Source organism: Carassius gibelio, chromosome B9 (genome assembly GCF_023724105.1).
Source record: "Carassius gibelio isolate Cgi1373 ecotype wild population from Czech Republic chromosome B9, carGib1.2-hapl.c, whole genome shotgun sequence".
Classification (NCBI taxonomy): Eukaryota; Metazoa; Chordata; class Actinopteri; order Cypriniformes; family Cyprinidae; genus Carassius; species Carassius gibelio.
This window is the reverse complement of record NC_068404.1, coordinates 916,637-927,357: the sequence shown is the minus strand read 5'-3', so window position 1 is coordinate 927,357 and position 10,721 is coordinate 916,637. Positions and strand designations below refer to the sequence as shown.

Here is a 10,721-nt window from a genome sequence, read left to right as displayed (position 1 = left end):
ATTAAATCATTAATAAAGAGCAATGAGCTATGAATTCATTTTGAATACAAAGAGTACTTTAGTTTTTTTAAAGTTTCTACTTCAGGCAGTGTATTAAACACTGAATTAAATGCAAGATACAGTACCTGAAATACCATAATCATATGCAATCATGTTGTATAAATGTGAGGTGTAGAGAATGAGGAGTTATTCCACTATCTATTCACTCTTGCATTTTGGGAAGGCACCGCCACATTAGAAGGGTACACTATCTGTTCTCACGGTTACTTATCATTCTCTATAAATTAAACTGCTCATCTCTTTAGTTTTTGCTTTAAGTTAAACACTCATTCATTCTTCATCGTATGGCTGTAGGGAAGAGAAACTATTTTATTGCGCTGCATGAAATTAGATTTTTTTTCATCATCTGTTTTGTAGAATTTGGTTTAAAATGTTAACCTGCTGGATGCTCTCTACAGCATCATATGAGAGATTATCCAAATAAAACAGTTCAACAAGCTGACAGAAGCCAATCCATTTCTTTGTTGGAAACTTTTAAATGACAAAGTATCATTTTTGTCATAAATATTAATATTTCCTTGGCCACTGAGGAGAATTTGAGATTGTGGGTCACATTCAGCGAACACAAACATGATGGTTCTTCCATACCTGTAACAAAGAAGTAGAATTTACAATTTTGGCTATATGAAGATTGCACAGAACTAAATAATGATCTGAGATATCATCACTTGGTTGAATAATTTCAACACTATCAACATCAGTTCCATGTGACAGCTGAGCTCTGTGACGGGAGGCAGCTAGCAGATGCTAGGTTTAGCCAGTCTGTCTGCTTCCTGACCTGGGCCACAGTTAGTCAAGTAGAAACACTAATCATAACTATGAAGAATAAAGACTATGTGCCATGTTTCTAGAGAGAAGAGCGGCTCCACCCCAGGAGGGATGATAGTCTGCAGATGGCGCTAATGCACTTCGTTTGCAAACCGCCAGATAAAAACCACAGAAGAAGAAGAAAAAGAAGAAGTATTGGCAGCTTCTTGTCATTGTTGTTCAGTTTGTGTCTGATGCAGCAGATGTCTGTCAGCCGCCGGTAAACCTCAGAAAGACGATGAAGAGATGTGTTTGTAGAGGTTCAATGGCGTGTTATCTCTTGTTGTTGTTCTTGTGTGCTGTTCACCTGTCCCGGGCTCAGATCTACTCCGCGCTCTATGATGAGAAAACATCGCGTCTGTTCCTCAGAGAAGGACTCCAGCCCAACTCCGTCGCCGTCGCCAACTTCACCGACGACATCAATAACACCGGGTGAGAGTGTGTGTGTGTGTGTGTGTGTGTGTGTGTGTGTGTGTGTGTGTGTGTGTGTGTGTGTGTGTGTGTGTGTGTGTGTGTGTGTGTGTGAGAGAGAGAGAGAGAGAGAGAGTGTGTGTGTGTGTGAGAGAGAGAGTGTGTGTTTATTAACACGTTTTATTTGAATAAACCGTCTACGGTTCTGTATGTAAAAAGAAAACAAACAAAAAAGATGCACTGTATAAAGCGAGACGTGTGTTGTGTTGGGAACATGACAGACTTCATAAACCTCAGATCAGACTGTGTTTCTCCAGCAGAACTGAATTAAACTCATTCATTCATTCTTAAATGAAAACAGGGGATATGTTTTAGTCCTCTAGTGTTTCAGATCTCTCACACATTGTAATCTGGAGAGGAAGTCACCTTTATTTATGTAGCGCTTTAAACGAAAGCGACTGAACCACATTCATTAGGAAAACAGTGTTTATAATGCAGAAGGACAGTTAAAGGCTGTACATCACTGAATTCAGTGAAGTCGTCATCCACTGAGAATATGTCAACCAAATATGTGTTGTGTTCATACTTGATCATATTTTAGGTTGTCCTCTGTCGTATGTTGAAGGTGCACTGGTTAAACTCTGCAGAAGGTCAGTGGGACTCGTGACAGGGTCATGGGGATTTTTCTTTAAGTTGAAGTTGCATTTTAGACCATGAAAGGAAATAACTCCTAACCCAAGACTTCCCTAAAATACAGCCATGGTTTCTTTTTTTTAAGCGGCCAGCAGCAGACAGTGAGCTGACCATATACCTGAGTCTGATCTTAAAAAAAGAAAAGGAAAAGAAAGAAAAAATGGCCTTGCAGACCTCTATTTGGCAGCCCTAGAATACTAAACCTGTAATGTAAAAATGTAAACACAACTGAACCTATAAAATAAGTCCTGGCCAGGCTGGTGTGTGAATGTGTTTGAACACCGATCGCTATCTTTTTTATTAGAGCACTTCCAATCCATAAACACAGTCCACGGCAGTAAATCATGAGTCTTCCTGCTGGAGAGGGACGGGGAGAGCAGCAGCATTTAAAGGCCATCTTTCAATTTAATTGTATAACTTAATTTATACAGAATCTTGTATGAAAATGTTGATTTAAAAAGATATACATATGAGTACATATGTTTTACAAAAACCCATGGGCAGAAATTATGAAAAAAGTGTGCCTATTCTAAGCTACGCTCCAAAAAACCGCCTTTTCCCAGAGAATGTGTCATATGATGATCATATGACGTAAAGACAGGCAAACATAGGCGCTTCTGCCCTTGTGCTCACTGTGGGTTTAGGTCATGGGAGCCCAACCCTGCTCCTGGCCATCCACGTCCAGCAGAGTTCAGCTTCAATCCTGATCAAACACTTAACCCTTTAACCTCAGAGAAAGGGTCTTGAGTAGAGGTTGACCACACTGGCTGATACCGTTTAAAGAGCCACACAGATGGGAAATCAAAAATGACCTGTATTACAGTGTATGATGTAGCTGTCCATCAGTGTAAACAATGTGCAAAGCAATTAAATCAAAAAGTACACGATTTATAAAGTTATTGGCTTCTAAAGTAAGGAGTCGACTCTGAATCGCTGAAACGAGTCGTTATAGATTTCAAATCTTTTGCCCATCTCTATGTACGTCACTAGGAGCACTTTGCAAAATAATCTCCGCCTACCGTCTTGGGAGAAACTGACCTCTGACCTGCCCCCCCCCCCCTCACACACACACACAGATGCTCTGGTTGGTGTGAGAGCATCATGTCGAGGAGACCGTGTGTTTTATTTTCACTGCCAAAGAATGAAGATCAGAAGAACCAATGGCTAAAATTCATTTTCACCACAATACCAGAGCAGTTCAACAAATCCCTTTTGTTGTGTTCACAACATTTCACTGATGACTGCTTTTCTAATCTCGGTGAGTTCAGCAGGATTTTCAAAGCGTTTGGCCTAGGGGTGCTCCGATCAGGATTTTTGGGGCCGATCCCCGATTGCTGGAAGCTGTATCACCCGATACCGATCACCGATTACAGGGTCTATTTGAAGCCTTCTATTTATCATGTAGCATAATTTTTTAAACAATATTTAACAACAATGCACATTAAGTATTACAATTAAGAGAAGACAACGCATCATGAATTGACAACTGTGTATTTATTTGGAAGCAACATTTCCAACAAATTAACTTGTGCTTGGTTATTAGGAACAACTTAGGACTTGACTAATACAACTTTCCTGGAGAATATATAAATAAAATAAGACAAGACATAACATCTGAGTCTTTAAATTTAGCTTTAGGCTACTTTTCTTTTTCTCTAGGCTACTCACCACTTTTCTGAGGTGAGAAAACGTATTTTACACATTTGTTTGTGTGAGTGTGTGCGCGCACGCGCAACAGAGCGAATTAAAGAGGCAGGCTGGGTAGATTGGCATCCCTCATGGCCTTTTCCATGTTCTTTGCGTTATCCCTTAGAATAACATGCACTTTTTCCTTGGGGATTCCCCATACTTGAAACATGTCGCTGAATGCAGCAACAAGACCCTGAAAACTCTTGAGAATATAGAACAACTTTTTGTAGTTCGAAGTTTTGATTAATGAACTGCGCAGTGAGGCTCAACATGGACATGGGGCATACACTCGCACTCCAAATGTCACTAGTGAAACCAATCGATGTTATGTTGTCCTTCATAAGGCTGTCGACATATGTAAACACTGTTTGGTATAACTGCGGCAGGCACACATCAGTGAAATATTTACGCCCTGGCAGAGTGTAACGTGAATCTTAATAGGACATGAGTCGCTGGAACCCTTCGTCTTCCACAACAGACAGAGGCTGGTGATCTAGGCAAATGAATTCCATTATTTTGTCTGATATCTCTTTATGCTTCTTACGGTCCCTGCTGTAGGGTTGCTTTCTTTGAAATGTCTCTGTTACTGACAGCTGAGTGAGTGGCGCTTGAGTTGCTGAACTGTCTCGCTCTCTCTTTGCGCTAGCTAACTTTGAAGACTGCTCATATTCCTTTACGTGACTAACCTTCAAATGTCTGATGAGGTTGGTGGTGTTAAAATGTTTTGCGTGCTTTCCGCCTCGTGGGATTTGCTTGGTACACACGTTGCAGATTGCTAATGTATTATCTTTTTCGCACACCACGTAGAATTGCCAGACCGGTGAAGCCATTTTTAGCAGCGCGTAAAAAAATCATCTCGCGAGTTTTGCATCATCTGATCGGCTTTTCTGGATCGGCCTTTATAGAGACGGCCGATCAAACATCCCAAAGCTATTATCGGCCGATTATGATCAGCGACCGATCAATCGGAGCACCCTTAGTTTGGCCATAAAAGAGGGTTCATTACCAACTTTATTTAGACCAACGAGCATCTCCAAATCACAACGCGAAGTGTGATTATGAAGTTATGTGTTTGTTTTCTCCCGAGCATCTTATCAGTATGTGTGCTGTCTGCAGCCTGTCTGCGCTGATCGTCATGTACAAACACGTCATTAAAATGAACTGTAACTCCGTGAATACTCAACGAAGAGACATGAGAGAGATATCTATAGAAAGCTTGACATGTCTACTTTAAAACTAAACAAGTGCTGCTAACAGATATTCTGTGATAAAGTAATCCATATGAAAACAACTCGATGTCTGTTTTTCATGTCTCCCTTCGTGACCACGCCCCCGCGCTGAACGCGCTATTCAGATTCAAACAGAAGCGCGGCTTGAATACACACACACAGAAGAAAAAGCAGCGAGACTGTTCAAGTTTTTTATTTTACTGTTTGCTTCGCGATGAGAGGAAGAAGACACAATTCACCCCAAACAGATGCTAACGCATAGTTTACCGTGGAGGTGTGTGCGGAACAACCAATCAAACCTGACTATGTTAGTTGACCAATCAGAACACAGTATGCTACCGAAAGGTGGGGTTTAAGGAAACTGAATCTTTTGAACAGCTTCGTGCGAACCGTTTGGGGATCTCTGAGAATTGGTAATTTTAAAATGATATTTTGACAAAATGACAATGTTTTTTAACCTTGGATGGATTTAAACCTGTTTTACAGGACTTATAAACAGTGATAAGAAGCTTAGAATTTTCATCTCACTGACTCTTTAATTAAACAATAGTTTTCAAAAAGGATACTGAACAATAACAAAAGTAGTGCTTTATTAAAAAAATACTGACCCATACTAGTAGTAGTAGTCATGTCAAGTCACCTTTATTTATATAGAAATCTTAACAAAACCCATTGTGACAAAGCAACTGGAACAGCATTACATAAGAAGACAGTGTGTCAATAAAGCAGTTATGTCATCTCTGTTCAGTTAAATAGTGTCTGTGCATTTATTTGCAATCAAGTCAATGATATCACTGTAGATGAAGTGACCCCAACTAAGCAAGCCAGAGGCGACAGCGGCAAGGAACCGAAACTCCATCGGTGACAGAATGGAGAAAAAAACCTTGGGAGAAACCAGGCTCAGTTGGGGTCAGTTCTCCTCTGACCAGACGAAACCAGTAGTTCAATTCCAGACTACAGCAAAGTCAGATTGTGCAGAAGAATCATCTGTTTCCTGTGGTCTTGTCCTGGTGGTCCTCTGAGACAAGGTCTTTACAGGGGATCTGTATCTGAGGCTCTAGTTGTCCTGGTCTCCGCTGTCTTTCAGGGCAGGGCAGAGGTCCTTTCTAGGTGCTGATCCACCATCATATCCTAATGACAATGAGGAATTAATAATAGTCAGAAGAGGACCTATGACTTCTGGAAGCACCTCTTTTAGGAGCTTAGATGGTATAGGGTCTAACATACATGTTGTAAGTTTAGATGATTTAACAAGTTTATACAATTCTTCCTCTCCTATAGTAGAGAATGAGTGGAACTGTTCCTCAGGGGGTCTATAGTGCACTGTCTGATGCGATACTGTAGCTGACAGCTGAATGGTTGCAATTTTATCTCTAATAGTATCGATTTTAGAAGTAAAGTAGTTCATAAAGTCATTACTGCTGTGGTGTTGGGAAATGTCAACACTTGTTGAGGCTTTATTTTTCGTTAATTTAGCCACTGTATTGAATAAATACCTGGGGTTATGTTGGTTTTCTTCTAAAAGAGAAGAGAAGTAATCAGATCTAGCAGTTTTTAATGCTTTTCTGTAGGATATGCTACTTTCCCGCCAAGCAATACGAAATACCTCTAGTTTTGTGAGAGCATGTGTGTGTGTGTGTGTGTGTTCTCTGTGTGAAGGACAGGAGTGCATCATAACCTGATGTGTGTGTGTGTGTGTGTGTGTGTGTGTGTGTCAGGTGGGCGTTCCTGGAGGTCAGCACCAGCGGGGGTTATAATGACACGCTGCAGGCGTACGCTGCTGGAGTCGTGGAGGCTGCCGTCTCCTCACAGGTGTCACTGCAGACACACTCTTTACACTCATCTGTTCTGTTCTTCAGTTCTGTAACGTGTGTGTGTGTGTGTGTGTGTGTGTGTGTGTGTGTGTGTGTGTGCAGCTCATCTACAAGCACTGGATGAACACACTGATGGGTTACTGCGGCCCGTTCTCTCACGATGTCAGCTACTGCCAGCGGCTCAAAGACTACATCACCAGCAACCTGCAGTGGGTCACGCAGCAGATGGACACACACGCAGACGCCCCGTACTGGCACCAGGTACAGGAGACACACACACACACACACACTCGGACTGAACCAGCTCTGTCTGTCAGGGTGTGTAAAGGATCATCTCATGTGACAGTGTGGTGAGTAAAGTCCACTCAGTAGGTGTTTCTTGTGAGGGTGAAACACTTCCTCACATCAGTTTCACTCATTTTCGAGTTGGTCACATGACCTCGCCGCAGTGACCAACAGAAAGCTGCTGGGTGTTGAGAGAGACTTCTCTTTCACCATGTGAGCACGTGTTAATGCAGAACCACTCTTTCTGTTGTGTGGTCACTCGTTCTGTCAAAACGGCTGGAGAACTACACTCGAATTCTGTAATTCAATATTATCAAAATTCTAATTCTATTTGACTTTAAAATGCATCATTTCAGTTAGGGGGAGAAAAGCTTTTGGCTTCTGTCCTGAGGCCACAAGAGGGTGCATCGAGCAAAATATTACTAATGCACTTTATTTAAAGCATAACTATCTGTGGAAAAAAGTGCATAATGTGTATAAATCAAGAATAATTAGGTTGCTTAATCAACAATAAACAACAGCATAATCTATGTCTGGGTACTTCGGCTTGGTTTCAGTTTTTCTGCAGTAGTTTAATGAACACTACAGCAGCGCTTCATCTGGACAGAATAACAGATGCATTATAATACACTTACATCCTCATCACATCTCGTGCGTCTCTGATGAGGCTGCCTCCTTAACGCACACCTACAACACTTCTGCACTCTAATGTGTATTTCTATCTGAAGTTATGGTCCGGTCGTGCCGAGTGTCCCACAGCTGTGATGTTCTCCGCAGGTGCGCTTGTCTCTGCTGCAGCTGCGAGGTCTGGAGGACGGATACAACGGACAGATCGACTTTCCTTCTGGAAGCTTTTCCATCAACCCCTTCGGCTTCCTGTGAGTGCAGACAGCTCTTCCTCTTCTCAGTCCATGCGCAGTGTTATATCGTGTGTTCTCCGTCTCTCAGGCTGTTCCAGATGGGTGGAGACCTGGAGGACCTGGAGGAGGCACTGAACAAGTCCAGCCCGTCTCGCTCCGTGGGCTCTGGCTCCTGCTCGGCTCTCATCAAGTTCCTCCCGGGTCTGAAGGATCTGCTGGTGTCCCACGACACCTGGAACAACTACCAGTCCATGCTGAGGATCCTGAAGAGATACAGCTTGACCTACCGCACGGCTCCCGCAGGTGTCAAGCTCTCCTCACTGTGCTGTCTGTCTGTGCTAGACTGACTGTATAACATCTCATCACTCTTCCTGCAGAGAAGGACATCATTCCTGGCAGGATCCAAGTGTTCTCCTCCTATCCTGGCACTATTTTCTCAGGAGATGACTTTTATCTGCTCAGCAGTGGTCTGGTAATGGAGCGATTGTCTCTAGCTGAAGCTGCTGTTGGTGTTTGTGTCTCATGTGTGTGTGTTCTCTTCAGGTGACTCTGGAGACCACCATAGGCAACAGTAACGCAGCGCTGTGGGGATTGGTTCAGCCCCGTGGAGCGGTCATGGAGTGGCTGAGGAACATCGTGGCCAATCGCCTCGCTCCCAGCGGTCGAGCCTGGACCGACATCTTCAGCAAGTACAACAGCGGAACGTAAATGACTTCTGCTCTCTCTTACACACACACTTCTCACACACTTCTCACTGGGACTGAAGCAGACGCTCTCCGTCGCTTGCTTGGCTAGGTACAACAATCAGTGGATGGTGGTGGACTACAAGGCCTTCGTCCCGGGACAGGGATACACTCAACCAGGCCTCTTCACCGTTCTGGAGCAAATACCGTAAGAGTCTGATTGAGACGGAGTGCGTCAAACTCACTCTTATTCATTATATAATAAAGACCGAACATCTCGAGATGCTTGTCCCAGTGCTCTGTATTAACATTATCACTTCCTAGGGTGAATGACAGAAGATATTAAGCATGTCAGTGCAGAAACACCGTGTGTGTGTGTGTGTGTGTGTGTGTCCTGCAGTGGGACGATCGTAACCGCAGACAGAACGGAGGAGCTGTTTCAGACGGGATACTGGGCCAGCTACAACATCCCGTGAGTCTAGACCATCAGAGCCTGTGTGTTTGGTGCTGTGCTGAGACAGATGTGATCACAGCATGTGTTTGTAGAGAGACAGTGGTGTAGTGTGTGTGCTGTCGTTATATACTGTAGCATGAGTAATCAACGTCTTGATCACTGACAAACACACTTCAGCTGTGATGATGACTTTAACCACTGACCAGCACAACTTTATTAACAGATTCTTATGCAAGTACAATTCTTTTAAAATTCATTTCTGACGAACCTATACAAGGGATCGTTCATAGAGCCCTGCACAGGCCTCAGATTTAGGCCCTAGCCCAGCCTGAAATAAAACCAATCAAAAACAGGAGCTCTTCCATTATAGTCATGATCAGTTCAGATGCACTTCTCTCTAAAGACGGTGTGTTTCCTGCTGTCGTGCGAGCTCGCAGACGATGGGGGCGTTAAACATCTGTGGCCCGTCTGGCCTGGGCTGAAGCTGCAGATCTCAGGTTGTGTTCTTCTGTCTCAGGTACTTCGAGGAGGTGTTCAACGCCAGCGGAGGACCGGAGCTGGTGCAGAAATACGGCTCCTGGTTCTCCTTCAGAGACAACCCCAGAGCGCAGATCTTCCGCAGGAACCAGTCTCTGGTGACAGACATGGAGTCCATGGTGCGCCTGATGAGGTATCACTCTTACCTGCGGTGTAGAGAGCGGCTCCCTGTGCTGCACATGTCCTGCTGATGGAGTCTGTGTGTCCTGTGTAGGTATAATAACTTCCAGGAGGACCCTCTGTCTCGCTGTGACGGCTGTGACCCCGCTCAGAACGGAGAGAACTCCATCTCCGCCCGCTCAGACCTGAATCCTGGGAACGGCTCGTATCCGTTCGGGGCTCTGAAGCAGCGTCCTCACGGCGGCACAGACATGAAGGTGACCAGCGCTGGCCTGTTCAGCCGTCTGGAGCTGCTGGCCGTCAGCGGTCCCACCTGGGATCAGGTGCCCGTCTTCCAGTGGAGCAGCTCGCCCTACAGCTCCCTCCTGCACATGGGTCACCCGGACCGCTGGGACTTCCAGCCCGTGCACGTCAGGTGGTCCTCCTGATCCGATCCTCCAGTGTTCAGAGGAGCAGAAGAATCAAACACGTCCTGACTCTGCTGCTGCTGCTTCAGTTTCTCACACAGGCCTTGCACATCAAAATATGGACATTGTTTAATAATTGTGTGTTCAGACTAGGGCCATTATTCTGTTTTCTAAAATATACAATTTTTTTTTTTTTTTTTTTTTTTTTTTTAAATAAAATGTATCATAAGCAAAGTGTGAAAGCATACAAACATAATTTTATATTTTCATCTGAACACATCTGTTTATAATCCGGTGTCACCATTGTCCTGTGCTTGCTAACTAATCAATAAGAATGACTCATTAGGGAAAATATGCCTCATGTTGAACACTTTTGCTGCTGTTGAGGGGGATGTGGGTTAAAGTTAGGGCCAATGTAAGTGAATGGTAATTAAGGATAATTAAAGTAGTCTGATTCTCAATTAAAACAAACATTCAAACTGAAAGTCCTGCAGGCTTCTTCATTTGTAGTGTAAAGTACAAGTGTATTGTTACCAAGGCATTGCAAATTCATAAAGAACTGACATTAGCAGTCATTCTTCAGCTCTGTGAGGAGCATCGTAGCCAATCACAGACATGACTGATGAGCATGTGACCACAGTAGATGGGTTTCATTCAATGCTTTAGAGTTCA

General features: G+C 43.7%; 1 protein-coding gene across 2 annotated transcripts; it reads left to right on the top strand.

The window, feature by feature from the left end:
• The first annotated feature begins 1,000 nt into the window (after nucleotides 1–1,000).
• plbd2 (phospholipase B domain containing 2) lies at nucleotides 1,001–10,534 on the top strand. Of its 2 annotated transcripts, XM_052564606.1 has the most exons (11): nucleotides 1,002–1,299; nucleotides 6,608–6,701; nucleotides 6,806–6,964; nucleotides 7,766–7,866; nucleotides 7,937–8,151; nucleotides 8,226–8,320; nucleotides 8,392–8,552; nucleotides 8,644–8,739; nucleotides 8,932–9,003; nucleotides 9,503–9,655; nucleotides 9,737–10,534. In XM_052564606.1, the coding sequence occupies exons 1-11, from the start codon at nucleotides 1,106–1,108 to the stop codon at nucleotides 10,068–10,070; spliced, it is 1,674 nt and encodes a 557-aa protein (XP_052420566.1). In that variant the 5' UTR covers nucleotides 1,002–1,105; the 3' UTR covers nucleotides 10,071–10,534. The 2 variants fall into 2 exon arrangements, with proteins under 2 accessions (XP_052420567.1, XP_052420566.1); XM_052564607.1 differs by lacking the exon at nucleotides 8,932–9,003 and having other exon boundaries at nucleotides 1,001–1,299.
• The last annotated feature ends 187 nt before the right edge of the window (nucleotides 10,535–10,721 follow it).

Coding starts and splice junctions, on each gene's coding strand:
- plbd2 (XM_052564606.1), top strand. CDS start 1,106: ATGAAGAGATGTGTTTGTAGAGGTTCAATGGCGTGTTATCTCTTGTTG. Junction 1,300..6,607: donor GACGACATCAATAACACCGG/GTGAGAGTGTGT, acceptor TGTGTGTGTCAG/GTGGGCGTTCCTGGAGGTCA. Junction 8,321..8,391: donor ATCTGCTCAGCAGTGGTCTG/GTAATGGAGCGA, acceptor TGTTCTCTTCAG/GTGACTCTGGAGACCACCAT.